At 35.6% G+C, this 15,550-nt stretch overlaps 1 protein-coding gene across 10 annotated transcripts in view; it reads right to left on the bottom strand.

Moving 5' to 3' along the window:
* Window positions 1-15,550, bottom strand: part of LOC128990818 (transmembrane and coiled-coil domains protein 2) — a 49,824-nt gene that overhangs the window by 24,497 nt on the left and 9,777 nt on the right. For 9 of the 10 annotated variants that reach the window (XM_054413408.1, XM_054413417.1, XM_054413414.1 and 6 more), the window contains exons 3-5: window positions 4,025-4,169; window positions 2,304-2,463; window positions 1,017-1,155 (exon numbers count right to left, since the gene is read on the bottom strand). In XM_054413408.1, coding sequence (XP_054269383.1) covers window positions 1,017-1,155; window positions 2,304-2,463; window positions 4,025-4,169 — 444 coding nt within the window. Of the gene's footprint in view, window positions 1-1,016; window positions 1,156-2,303; window positions 2,464-4,024; window positions 4,186-15,550 lie in introns of all 10 variants that reach the window. The other variant, XM_054413419.1, reaches the window with a different exon arrangement.

Raw genomic sequence — 15,550 nt, 5'->3', positions numbered from 1 at the left:
GCACAGTATTGCTTTGTTCTCTGGAGTTGTGTGATGTATTTCTCTTCCAGATTTTCCATTGTTCTGTCTGCAAATGTGAGAACCGTGTCATCTGCGTACATAGTGGTGTGTCCATCTTCCTCAATCCAACTAGGTACCGGTAGGTCATTTGTGAGAAGGAGGAAGAGGACTGGGCGAATTACTGATCCTTGGGGTCTTGGGGACTCCTCTTTGCATGTCTACAGCTTTGGCTTGGGCTTAAAATACCCTTGGTCATTGTGTTTGTATTGAATAAGTAAATTGTATTGAAATGTCTAATTTACCTTACTGGGTTGATAAGACAGCTGTACTGGCTCCAATCTTTTGTACAGCAGCTCAGATTAATTTGATGTGTACTTTCAGCTCACATGGAAATACTCAGATGCTCAAAAACCAGTGGCAATAAGAATTTATAACTTAGTACGGGTGTACTGTACAGATTGTATTAATAAAAAATACATTGCTGCAACAGCCTCATGGAAAAGATTTTTCTACGACATCACTATTTACTACTATTCTGTTGAATTAGCAGTAGACTTTGGTCCAAACAAATATTTAGCGTTCTTACTTTCAAAGTGGTGCAAAACCTTCAGATGGAAGAAAACAACTGACACATAACAACTGAACACAAATGCAAGAATTTTGATTCAAAATACCACAAATTGATAACTGACAATAAATAACAATACCTTTAACAGTTATTAAATAGTGACAAAAACTAAAGATTTAAAAAATATTATGTAGTCTATATACAATTTAATGAAGTAGCTTAGTCAGAAAAAAATGTAGCAAACAATATTGCACATATAAAAGGAACAAAAAAGCATAGCCTAATTCTTCTTAAAAATTCACTGAATAAAAATTAATCTAGAATACCAGGCTTACCTGAATGCAAAAGCCTGCTACTAAAAATCCTAACCTAAACTCCTTTGTGCTCTATGTTTTAACCTTAATGTAAAATACATAATTTCGAGTAAAAAACATTCTCTTTTACACACCTGTAGCTTTCAAGTTTCTTTTGCAGCTGTGAGATGGTTTGAGCAGACTTTTGATTCTTCTTCTCAAACACCGCTTTTATCCGAGGAAGTTGTTCTTTTCCCGCGTTGGAGGCAAGCTTCAGATACTCGTCAACATTATCTACAAACAAGTATGGTTTTGCTTACAAATTCAGGAGATAGAAATTACAATGCTATATATACAAGGATCAGACTTACCAGGTTCACATGAAAGATGACAATGTTCGAACTTTCAGACTATCTAATCAAATTTACGACTGATAAGATAAATAAATCAAAGCATCCAGCACTTGAATCTATAAATATGACCTGATTGTGCTTCACCTTGCTTTAAAACAAAGAAAAAGTATTAAATGTGTGTTTAAGCTATTCTCCAAAAACCACTGAAATGCTAAATAGGGATAAGGTAGAACTTGAAACTAACTTGAAGAGTTTATTTATTTCCGTACTGTTGAAGGCAAACTACACAGCAAAGTAATTGCTGCATGCAGAAAAAACTTCCTTTCAATTCTGGTATAATATTTTTTGGCTGCTCATAAAGCAATAGCACTACATGCCTATTTTACTGGATATCGTTTGGTTATGTTAGTCAATAGTAAAATTGATGGTTACATATAAAAATTTTAAGCCAGACAAAACTATTTCTTTTACTGTTTTCCAGTTTAGAAAGATAGGATAATATCTTCTTGTAAGTAATTAATTCAATTTTCTTATAGTTTACAAGCCAAGAGTTTTGTAAAAAATTGTATCATAATAAAAAAAATAAAATAAAATTACAACAGAATAGACTTTTGACTTGTGCTATGGTTCAACATGGGATAATATTTTTTAATTTACTTTCTCATGTCCTGTTGTCAAATGGGGATTATGTTACGCCCGTACTTTAAAGAAGTACTCTAAGTGGATAGCCTTCACATCCTAGGACATTAGTTCTAGCCCGGAACTGTATTACTTCAGGCAGGTCCTAGTGGGTTGTGGCATTATCACTTAGATAAAATTCATTGGTGATTGGTGGGATTTGAACCCAGGACCCCGGGCACCAAAGCCCTGCGCTCTACCACTAGACCAGCTCGCTCCCTATGCATGTCTAACGATAGTAAGAGGACACTGTAGAAGCCTCCTCAAAGTATGCAGCAATCTCCAACTGATGGCACAGTTGACAAAAAAAAAAAAATAATACCGTGGATTCTTATCAAAGCAAAAGCCTACAAAGATCACATATATCAATTTTTAATATCATGCAAATTTTAGTATATTCTATAGCCTCACCATCCCTGGCCGTCTGTTCTCCTCTGATCTGATCCTTGGTCTTGGAGATCTTGCAGTGAATCTGTTCAATGGCTGCCCTCGTCTTGTCATCCCCATCGTAGTCCTCTGTCAACTCGTTGGAGCCGTTGGAAATGAACGAGGCTGACTGCAGGTAGAATTCCTACAGATCATTTTACGAGGTTAATTACACAGTACCTATATATAATTTTGTCTACAGTTGTAATAAAAGGTGGCATTTTGTTCACTTTAATTGCTAAACAGCTGATGTTTCAACATTTTCTTTTCCTCACTACAGATGGCAACTGAACAGAACAAGATTTAGGCAAAGTTTAATAGTAATCAACAGGAAATTGGCTGTATGAAGATTGAGTTAATTTTTACATCTATAATAAAGGTAATCAATGTTTTAGTTAAACAATGAAGTAATTATTATGGTTTTTGTTTGCTGAATGTTAAGTTGGCAATGCAATTTTTTATTACATACACACGTATGCAGCTTCAATAATGCAGTTCAGTCACAAAAAAATGCTAACCAAAATTTAGTAAGTACATGAGTTTAGTTGTCACATACTGTCAGCACCACTTGTTGACATTGCAATAGGTGAATATTTTTTATGTATGCTTAAAAAATCAAATTCCCAATCAGTGTTTTTTTTTTCAAATTGAAGCAAGCCTCAAATTTTTCTTGTTAAAAAAGTACAATTTTGCTTACTAATTCAAACAACTATTTCACTTTTCTGTAAAATAGAACAAATATATGCAGGTAAAAAAGTAATTTCATCACTAGGTACTAACGTAACCTCTCAAACCCATTCATAGCTTAACTTAATGAGCAAGGACCATAATAAGAAGTCAAATTTAGTTTCACCTAACATTATTAAAATACACATTAAGATTTACTGAATTCAATTCTTTTCATTAGTCATTTTCAATGAAAACTTTTAAATAAACTTTTAAGAACTCATTGGTGACACGTTGAGATAAGGAAGAAATAATCACTTTAAGACATCAAAATATGATGAGCAACAGTTGAACATTCTTCAGTCTACTACACTATGAGCTGAATGTGTGACTCATCAATTCAACTACAACTGTGCCACATTGTTAGTCTAAGTGTGGTCGTACGTCATTCATCTTTAAGTGTCTCCATCGTCATTCAATTGATGTGGAGCGGTTATTTAATATTTGTGGTTGTTGCATTATTTCCAAACATTGTAGAGAATGACTACTGTAACTAATTGACACTTTTGCAACAATTTAGTTAAATAAATAAAAAATACATAAATAATTTGTTGAATTGGTTCTCTTTATTTTCAAATATAAATTGCAAAAAGAAAAACTAACCTATTTGAAAATCTAACAAGAACATTTTCAAATAGTAACAGGAACAATAAGCGTTTCGGACAGTAAAACCTTTTATTTGATTTGTGAAGGATCAGTGTAAACATTTGTTATGATTAGTTCAAACCTCTCACTGTTCAAACACTTACCTTATTCTCTAAGTATCAGAATACACAATAGAAAAAATGTAAAAAACAATTTTTTTCAAAAATAAATCACTTCTTACTCATAAATAATTGCAGCAAAAAGATTTTCAATAGTGGACCTTTTTAACTATCTTTTTACTCTAACTTCCAATTTTTAAATGTTGACCCTTCAACCATACTCTTAGCTACGTCTTTGTAACCTAAAGAGCCAAATACATAAAACAATAAACTCACCACATCTTGGTCGTTGGGGGGAGGCTCGTCCGATCCGTGATTGGACGAAGTGTCCGGCCGGATCATGACGGCATCGTTGGACCCGCCACGTTCATGCCGGGTCACCGGGGACTTACACCGGCTCATCCCCCCGTCCACTAGATGCCTGCCGGAAAACGTTCCTAACAATCATGCATGGCGTTACACTTTAGTCAACACAACCGTACATCCATCTCAACTATAGAACTTTGAACTCAATTTTGACTGAACATGACTAAATAGTCACGGGTCTTTAGAATGGCTTTATGAAGAATCTTAATCATTCCTTGGTGAGAATAATACATAAGAGTGCCAAAGGGTTTATTGTCCAGGCCTGAGCTTATTTATGAAAGTGAAATAAAAAATAAAAATTTAGTGAATAAAATATAAAATAGGTCTAACCAACCACAGACTGAATTAAATATGGATTAGGTTATTCCTTCTGACACCTCTTGGACAATCCCCCAAAGAGATCTTTTGGTTACAAATTGCACACACACATATTTAACCACCACCAATCACAATGCCCGTACTTTTTTTATTTTTCCCTGTGTTATATCTTAAGTTAAAAAGAGTTTTTTTACTTTTCACTCTGTATGTGGTAAAATAATTTGATAAAATAAATTATTTGATTTTGTAAATTTTAAAAATACAATAAGAGTAGACCCACTTACAAAGTTAATAAAATCATAGAAGTATAATTTACACACCCACACAAATGAGAAGGAACTAATGCTGATACAGAAATGAGTAATTAGACAATTAATTATAGAGCTTTCATTCTAAATAAACTTTTAAGCTTAAAAGTATACAACTAAACATCACTTTTACACTTATGATCGATGGTTAAGATATAAAAAGGAAACGGTAATAAAAAAATTATCACTACAGAAAATGCTACCAAATTTAATAAACCCTAATTTATGAAATAATTTATTTTTATGGATTTAAATTTTAACTGTCAATTAATTATTACTTCATCTGTAAATATATATTTTTGACAAAATAGTATAAGGCTATCTAGTTTTTAACTAAAATAGTTCAAAAACAAATTCTGTCAAGGCATATCACAACACAAGCTTTGTTGCGGATGTTATATAACATTTCATGCAAAAGGCCATTAAAGCACACTGTGTGAAATCTTGCAAATTTGTGGTTGATTACAAAAGAATACAAAAATTGTGCAAAAGCTTATTGCCATGTCTGGTTATTAACACCACACATTAAAACTTGTAACATTTGCAATGTATATTGCAATGTATATTGAATATATCTTATCTATGTTACTGTGAGGTACATAGTTTAGGCCTATTGAAAGTGTTTTGAAACCGTCTCGGTTGCTTCATGAACCAAGTAAATTAATTGTGGGACATTTTCCATTACTAATCTACCACTATTTTTGTTTTTTTTTTTACTCCAGTTCTGTTCAATTGCCACCAGTTAGGTGAGATCAGGCCCTTTTGGACAAAGCCAACAAACTTAGGTGCCACAAGCCGCAACATTATGGTCACACAATCTCAAGTTAAACAAAATAACTTTTAACTGCACAAAACCCTTCTTTATAAATTGTATTTATTTGCTAGGACCAGAAAATTTATTATTCATTATTAATTGCCTTATAGAATAACTAGCTGAGTACCCGTCCTTCGTACGGGGTTGGCATATAAGTGCAAAATGTTTATTGCAGTGTTATACTCTAACTTAGCTTTTGCAATGGGGTAGGACACATTTGAACAAAACTGTTTACTATAATAAAATTTACGCTATACTATAGTATTACACATCTACCATAGCCATAATTTTCTACCACTGCACCTAAACAATAGAGAAAAATAAATAATTAAAACTTTGCAAAACATCACAAATTATTCATGCAATTAAAAACATAAACATAACAGTAAACAATCCTACTTTGACAGTTAGTTCTCATTGCCAATCACTGTTTTTTGTTGCTACTTAGTTCAAATAAGCTGTTTTCATAAATAAATGCAAAAAAATAATAGTGCTGCACCCTGTTGGTAAATCTCATAACTTTTTAATACTTTCCATATCATAGAACCAACTTTTTTAGTTGAAACAGCTGACTAAATTCTTTAATTCCCTTTAAATATGAATACTCATAAGGTTAACATGGGGAACTACAGAGCCACTGGGGCGGAGCCCGAAAGGGTTTTTGAGATAAGAATATGCCTATATGTTAATCGGGAATATGAGGTATCATCATGCAAAATTTCAGCCCAATCCGTCCAGTAGTTAATGCGTGATTGAACTTCAAACAAACAAACAAACACACAAACTTTCACATTTATAATATTAGTAAGATAAGGCTTAAAAGGGTCTCGAATGGACAACCACAAGGCACTCGACCATTATGAAGACCAAAGTTGCGATGGAGAGAAGAGTACAGAGGGATCTACACCTAATGGGTGCCTCCCTGGACTCAGCGGCAGACCGGCAGCAGTGGAGACAGCTTGTTGACGAGGCCAAAAACCTTCTTAGGTTTTAGGGGCCAAGGAGGTAAGGTAAGGTAATTGCCATATAGACTGGCTGTTGCCAAAACTGTCCGTCGAGCGAACGACAAAAAATATAAATGGTTCTGGGAATCCTGGAGATAGTTAAAAAATCTTTGAAAAGTATGTTGAACAATATTTTCTATTAGCCTAATTACGTTTAAGATAGTGGCGAATGAAGAGAAAGCAAAAAAATAGTGGTAGCAGTAACAGAAAATATCCTAAAAGTGTTGCACAATTGGTGAGACCGGTAAATCTGGTGCTAAGGACCATTTGTAGGTTATGAAAAACCTACATAAAGTGTGATCATTTATCACACAAACTCATAGTTAATCTGAATCAAAATAATGGGTTTTATAACAATTTATATTGAAAGTATACAAAGAAACTCCTGAAGAAATTTTAATTGAAAGAAAAATGTTCTACGGCACAAATATAATAAAAATACATCATTTGATACATCTGCTCTAATTCTGTTAACGTTTTTATACTGTAATATTGATAAAAAAGATATTGCACTGGTCATCATCAGGAGGCTGAGGGAATCAAAATGGCATTCTTGCTTGAATACAATGAAAATTGCTTGAATAATTTAAGTCAATTTTGATTTTTCCTCAACTAATGGAGCTTTTTCCAACTTCAGGCAACCAACTAACACCTCACTTAAGCAAGTTAAGTTGCAATTTAGATTCTTTCCGTCTCTGACTATTCCTGATGATCAACTGCCATTGTAAGTATTGTAACACATTTTATCAGGATTTCAAGCTTAATTTGTCTGTGAACAGTGTGTTTAGGGTTATGTCACTAAAGATTTAATGCTCTACCAATGCAATGACTATCATATCGTCTTGTAAATATCTCCACTTAAGTTTAGATTTACAAAAAGAGTTTTAAAATGTATTTTACCATATTTGTATAGCCTAATAGTGCCAAAAAAGTATACAACGTGTTGATCATACAAGGTAAAATAATCAAGAAGTTATTTAATTATATTCTGTATACGATAAGTTGGCAATTGGACTACCCATCTGGGTCCAAGTCTGGTCAACCGTAGGTAGGTGCTCTCAGCTATAGTGTCTATGAGCTACCTGATGCTACTTACATTGACTTACAGTATACTTGGTAATTCAAACATTTGATAAATCAAAACTTTTGTCAATTAAAATATAAGTATACATAATTTGCCTCCAGGATTGATTTATTGACATAAAATAAAAGGTTAGTCTTTAGAGAATCTCTTGATATTTTAAATTTGATTTGGGACACACAGTAATTTGAAGTTTTTTTGGCAGAACTCTCTATAGTTCAAAGGGACAGAGGTGAATTTATAGATTTATTCCTGTTATAACAGGAAACTATACATCCCACATAGCTTAATACAGTAAAGCTTTGATGTTAGGTTAGAGCAGTAATTGTCTGGTTGGAAGTGTTTGCTTGCACAAGTAAGTTCTTTAGTTCGCTGTGTTCGTTGTGAGGAACCACGACTGCCTTAGCATAAATACAAGTCCCTTTTGATTGCAAAAAAGTGATGACAGGAGTAGAAAGTGGTACAGTAAGTTAGAAGCAGCGAAAACATTTCAAATCCCTTTGAGTATGTTGTCTATATGATTAAAAATGGAACAAAATTGTTTAGTCAATGCTGGTGTGGGAAAGAAAAAACCCACAACGGGTGAATATCCTTGAATAGAAGAATGTTTGGTTTCCGTTGACACTGAACGCTCCTAATTTTTCAAAAGTGAAATTTGTTTGCCAAACACGATGTCAAATTGCAGCCACTTGATCAAGGTATCATATAAAATTACAAAATAAACCTCACATAATAGGAAAATTAACTCTTTGTAATTTAAATGGTTTCTTATTCTCCTGATAAATATAACCTCTAAATCCTTATACTGTATATAGGCACTCTACTATACGTGGGACTCTACTGTACGTGAAGGCGATTTCTACAAAACACTACCCCTCCGTTAATGGACGGATTTTTACAAACAAGGTGTAAGTATTTGTTGTGTAGACGCCCCCTTTCACCAATTGCCAATTCCTGTAATAAAAGCCCTCGGGCTTTGCCCCACAGGCCATCAATGAATTTCTTACGAAGAAAAGATTTTGTTTAAACTTAAACATGCAAATAATTTGTATTAATTGCATTCTAAAACAGCAGTTCATAGTAAACATATGATACACACAAGAGCATTAGTTTTCAGAGTGAGTTCGTTTTCAGTTTCGATAACTGGAGTGGAGTATTTTAACATTTTTAGCTAATGGGATGGTTCCTGATAGGCCTACTTTGTTCGATATATTGTGGACTGCCCTTGAACATTTTTAACTTAGGTAAAATTAGATTTTTTAATGGAATTGTAATTTAAATCTTTGCAAAGATGTTACTTTTCTAGAAAATCTTCTTTTGATCAGTGGGTTAAATTTTTAATAATGCCTTTAAGCCAAAAATATGATTTTTGAGGTTACTCAACAAGTTTTTGCTTTACGTTCCCTTAATAGATTAGTTGACCTGGCTTAGACCCCTGTAGGCCGTTCTAACTACTATCTTACTGTAGCCTAAACAAAATATAAATCCTATAATTCTTGTAGAGAAAAAAACTAGGGTCTCTACACATAGGACACTTACATAAGAACTTACTTTTAAATAAGGTGTATGATAAATTATTATTTTAAATATTCACTAAGGCAATACCCAACACAAACCTTATTAACATTCTGTAAATAAGCGTTTGACTCAGAATAAACATACATAAAATTAAGATGAAAAAACTAGCAACAACCAACAAGATGAAGTAAAACCATGAAACTGCTTTAGTATAAACCCACCTTACAGTCTGTAGACTTCTTTCCATGCCACGTTTACAAATAAAAACATCAAGAAGAGTTGAAAATGTCCAAAAATAGGATACAAATACAACCCAATTGAAATAACCCACAGCAAAATAGTTCATTTAAATATACTACACAAAAATTAACAGCATATCTATTTATTCCTTTAATATATTTTATGCCAATGGGGTCAAAGCTGTTAACAAGAATACTCATTAATATTTTACAGTTAAGGACTAGGTTAAAATTTTTATCAAGTTCAATTAACTGTGAATGTTACTATTTAACCCTTTGTGGTCGGTTTAATTTTAATAGCAGTCTTACTCAGATCGTAATTAAATCTGGGCAGATTAGCAAACTATGATAAAACAACATTATTTAATATTTTAAACTTTTAATCTGTTAACTTTTTTTTTTGTTATTTATGTGTTTAGTAATGTATTATAAATTAAAAATATATATTTTAGGCATATATGTTTTATGTGTATATATATATATATATAAATAATATATCAATATATAAAAAAAAAATAAAAAGCTAAAAAATTCATAAAAACGTACAATAAAAAAATTTTAAATTGAAAAATATATATTTTTTAATTGTTTGACATGTATAGATATAAGAAAAAGTCAACCACACCATAATAAAATTGGTTTTACTTACATTTTATTTGTACTTTTTGAGAGTGTGGTACTACCACGACATATAGGTCTACCGCGACATATAGGCCTACCACTTCCCCTAGACTGCTACATGGCCTAATTTCTTCAAAAATTTAGCTTCAAAAATAATACTTTTATTTGCAGTTTGTTGTATATTCAAATCATAACTATTGAAATCAATATTATCATCGAAATTTTGGTCGTGGTTGTTCGTGTACATAGAATAAAATTATGACCAAATAAGTAATAGAAAAGTATTTTAATAAGAGTTAAATTGTGTGTACATTCCTGTAGAAAAACAAAGATCAGACTAACTTAATGCGTTGCTATGACAACGTCATCAGCTGACGCTACACCAGCCCCCCACGGAGAAAAGGAATCTATACATCATTTTGAAAAGTAACCCGTGGTCGGATTTGTCTTCCAGAACGAGTTGTATAAGAATTCGTAGATGGAGTTTGACAAGATGGTGGTAGTTTTGAGGATTCCTCTGCTTGTCCAGTCGGCACCAAACGTTTCGTGGGCTCAGGAATAGGACTTTCATCTGCAATAATATAGGCTGGCTTGACCCTGTCCAAAGATACCTTAGTTTCTTGGCCTCTTACAATGATGGTAATTGTCTTTTCGTCACGGCATATGACCTTGTAAGGACCAGAATATGGAGCCTGTAAAGATTTTCTTAAGCTGTCTTGTCGGAGGAATACAAAGTCACAAGTATTGAGGTTCTTGAACACAAACGACCCTGGTTTAATGTGGCGTGATGCGGGTGTAGGTCTTAGTCGATTCATATGCTTACGCAGCCCTGATACCAATTCTTGTGGCTCGTTGCTCTCGTGGGAAGGTATTACGAAAAACTCTCCCGGAAGACGCAGTGGTTCTCCGTACACCAGTTCAGCTGATGAAGCAGTGATGTCCTCCTTGAAGGCAGATCTTATTCCGAGAAGGACAAACGGCAGTACTTCGGTCCAGTCTGATTTGCTGTGAGCCATTATAGCAGCTTTCAACTGGCGGTGGAGTCTTTCAATCATACCGTTGGCTTGTGGATGCCAGCTGGTAGTGAACTGGAGCTTTATGCCCAACTGTCGTGCTAGGTCTTTAAACAAAGTCGATGTGAACTGGGATCCGCGATCACATGTCAACTTTTGTGGGCATCCAAATCGAGCTATCCAAGTAGAGACAAACGCTCCAGTAACAGATTCGGCAGTTATTTGATCAATAGGACAAATTTCAGGCCAACGAGTAAATCTATCTATGATAGTTAGACAGTACCTAGAAGATTTTGATAAGGGAAGTGGGCCAATTAGGTCAATGTGGACATGAGAAAAACGTTCTGTAGGTGTATGAAAATCACCAAGGGGAAGAAACATGTCTAGTTATCTTAGATCTTTGGCATGAGAGGCAAGATTGAGTCCATTTGTGGCAATCCTTACGAATGGAAGGCCAGACAAAACGATCGCAGATAAGTTTTGTTGTGGCACGTATTCCAGGATGACTCAGCTTGTGGAACTGGTCGAAAACTCTACGTCGCAGTTCCGATGGCACAAAGGGTCTAGGAGTTCCTGTTGAGGTGTCACAGATAAGGCTCAAATGGGTTCCAGGAATCGGAACTTTCTCCAATCTAAGAGATGTAGTACTTTCTGAAATGAGATTTTGAAGTTCTTCGTCTGACTCTTGTGACTTGGCTAAGGATTCATGATCTAAAACAGTTGAAATGGCTTCAACACGTGACAAAGCATCAGCAACTATATTTTGTGAACCACTGATGTGCTTTATGTCTGTCGAAAACTCAGAGATAAATGAAAGTTGGCGTAACTGAGCTGGAGGCAACTTGTCACGGCGCTGTTGAAAGGCATAAATAAGTGGTTTATGATCTGTGAATATAGTGAAAGAAGTTGTTTCCAAGAGATGACGGAAATGCTGCACAGCTTCATAAATAGCGAGGAGTTCTCTGTAGTATGCAGGCCAGATGCACTGTTTGGATGATAGTTTCTTGGAGAAAAAACCTAGTGGTTGCCAAGAGTCATCGACAAACTGTTGGAGGCAAGCACCTACACTTACTCCAGAGGCGTCTGTAAAGAGACCAAGAGGAGCATCAGGTTTAGGATGAAACAATAGTGTTGCTGATGATAAGCTAGCCTTGCATGCTTGGAAAGCTTCTTCTGTCTCTGGAGTCCAGGGCACAGGGAGGGAACCTTTTGAATCAGCGTCACTAAGTAGGGAGTGCAGAGGTGCTTGAAATTCAGCGGCCTTTGGCAGAAACCTACGATAAAAGTTCATAATTCCCAAGAATCTGCGAAGACCACGCATTGTCTGAGGTAACTGGTAGTCTTGTAGAGCAGTGACTCTCTCCTGAGGTGGACGTGTCCCAGCAGATGAGACTAAGTAACCTAAAAATTTAACTTCTGGTACACCAATTACACATTTAGATGGATTTACAACTACTCCATAGTCAGAAAGTCGTTCAAACAACATTCTTAGGTGTTCTTTATGTATTTCTTCAGACTGGGAAAATACTAAAATGTCGTCAATATATGCATAACAAAAATCAAGGCCGTGAATAACTTCATCTATGAATCTTTGAAATGTTTGACCCGCGTTGCGTAAGCCAAAAGTCATGAATGGAAATTCAAACAAACCAAATGGAGTGGTGATTGCTGTTTTTTGGATGTCATCTTCGTGGACGGGAATTTGGTGGTAAGCCTTGGTCAAATCAATGGCAGAGAAATGCGTACAGCCTACTAAATTGAACGAGAAATCCTGAATATGTGGTACAGGGTATCTGTCAGGAACAGTACGAGCATTTAAAGCGCGGTAATCACCGCAAGGACGCCATCCATTTTCACCTTTAGGCACCATGTGCAAAGGTGAGAACCAGGGGCTTTCAGAGGGTCGAGCAATACCAAGCTTAACCATCTCCTCAAATTCTTTCCGGGCAGCTTTCAATTTTTGAGGATGTAAGCGACGTGGTCGACAGTGAACAGGAGGACCAGGTGTAACATTTATATGATGAACTGTTTTATGTTTCACAGCACGAGGTAAGCCTGGAGGACGAATAATATCAGGGAATTCAGAAAAAACTTCTGCCAATGGCGAAGAGAAAGATATAACTTTAATACTAGTTTGATTGTTGTTAGAAACTATTCCCTCGGCATTCAATCCCGTTTTCTTGTCAACCAAACATTTCATTTTGCAATCGGGTAATAAGTGATAGTGTGAAAGGAAGTCTGAACCTAATATAGGTATTGAAACATCCGCTACCACTAGACTCCAAGGGAAAATACGTCTAAGGCCTAAATTAAGGGTGAGAGGCATGGTACCATAAGTCTTTATTTCACTGTTATTGGCAGCACTTAGTGAATAGCTAGTAGGAAAACGTTTATATTTGATAAGGCGTTTAGGAAAACACGACACATCAGACCCGGTGTCGATAAGGAACCTAGTTCGTGAATTTCTGTCCATCACAAAGAGACGGCCGCCAGCATTTGAACAATCCGTTGCGGCCTCTACGGATTGTTGCTGAGGTTTCCCTGAAAAGAGCACGGAGAAAGACATTTGGTAGCATTGTTTTTGAATTTTCTATGGTACCAGCACCAGTTCTTAGAGGGATTAGGTTCGTTTCCTGATCCACCACGAGACTGGGAACGACCCCTAGGTCTCACCTGTGTATCTCGTACTCTGGTTTCTGATAATGCTTGAACTAGTTTAGAGAGGGATTCTATTGCATTTAATAAAGAAGTGTTACCTGAAGAGACTTCACAAATACCAGGTGTTGAAGGAATGTCAGCTACCTCCATGATCTTATCAGCCAGTTCTGCCAGTTTGTCCAAGGAGAGCTCAAGTTGCGTAGTCAATATGGCTTGTGAATGAGGAGGGAGTCGTCTGAGCCACAATTGACGAAGCATGTTGTCTTGAAGGGGAGTCGAGCCCGCAAGAGACCTAAGATGCCTCAAAAACTGAGAAGGCTTGCGGTCTCCAAGGTCCTCTTCACTCAGCAGCCGCCGCACACGTTGCTCTTCGGATGCAGAGAGGCGTTCAATCAGTTTCTTTTTTAGATGTCCGTATTTGTCGCCTTGAGGAGGGTTTGTTATGATGTCTTCGACTTCAGCAGCAATTCCTGTGTCCAATTGCGAGACCACGTAGTGAAACTTGGTGTCGTCGTTGGTAATTCCAGATATAAGAAATTGCGAGTCAACTTGACAGAACCACAGACTTGGTCTTTCAGGCCAAAAGGGCGGAAGTTTGACGGCTACTCTGTTCACCGACATGTTTTGAGAAGTGCTGGGTTGTCCAATCCGTTGACGCAGTTCTTCATTCGCAGTTCTAAGTTCGGCGAGTTGAGTCTGCAGGTCTTCTAATGACATCATTCGAAGGAGGAAACACAAAAGATTTAAACTCTTCAAAGAAAATAAGTCTTTAGATAACGATCACGTCGGGGTCACCATTTTGGTCGTGGTTGTTCGTGTACATAGAATAAAATTATGACCAAATAAGTAATAGAAAAGTATTTTAATAAGAGTTAAATTGTGTGTACATTCCTGTAGAAAAACAAAGATCAGACTAACTTAATGCGTTGCTATGACAACGTCATCAGCTGACGCTACAAAATCATAAACAAAATCAGAGTCTACACCAACACCAATTGTGTCACCAGCTCCACGTTCGATTTCAACACCATCAATCACTTCTTCATTTTCATCACTTTCACTTGGGTTACTATCATTTTCAATTATAGTTTCATAATTTCTGACACTATAACCACTAACTACACTCAAATTATCATCTTCTAATAGATTTTCAATATCATCATCACCTAGACACTCGCCCGCACGATACATGTTTGTTTACAACCGTCAGCTGTCCAGAGAGCAACAATAAGTCACGGTCATCGTTTGCTAAATTCCTACTCCAAAGGCTTATAAATAATACCAAATATAGAAAAAGCTATATGTAATAAAATGAAAACCCTAAAAACGCCACAGAACAGTATCATTAATTAAATAACAGTATTTACAATTAAAAAACAACCTATTAAAGTGCTGCCGGGTATTTCCCGGGTTACGACCGTTCGGGGCAGACTATAAACCCGGGTCATACCCGGCATACGACCGCAAAGGGTTAAGTATTTAGAGGACAATTCACTAGTTTCAGAAATATTTCTTAGGAAAAAGATGAATATACAAACATTTAGTGAAATAGGCCTACTATCAATTAATTTCTTTAAAAATCAATACATATACAGTAAACTCCTTTTTAACTGTGCTATGTCAAACCTAAACCATTATAAAAAATGCATATCAATTGGGAAATCAGCTAGCGAACAGAAATTTGTTGGTCAAAGGAGTGTAATGGAGTGTATCTAAATACTAAATACAGTAAGAGATTTAGAAATATTTTAATATTTTAAGAAATAGATTTATTGTAGTACAGTTGTAGATCAGTTTGAACCGCAATGGTCTTTAAAACTCAATCATTGATTAGACCTAACCGAAAAACAAGGTTATCCGAA

The sequence above is a fragment of the Macrosteles quadrilineatus genome, unplaced genomic scaffold (genome assembly GCF_028750875.1).
Source record: "Macrosteles quadrilineatus isolate MER2022 unplaced genomic scaffold, UCM_ALF_1.0 Scaffold_3__2_contigs__length_128488019, whole genome shotgun sequence".
Taxonomy (NCBI): Eukaryota; Metazoa; Arthropoda; class Insecta; order Hemiptera; family Cicadellidae; genus Macrosteles; species Macrosteles quadrilineatus.
Note: the sequence above shows the minus strand (reverse complement) of the source record. Positions and strands in the feature narration are given on the sequence as shown.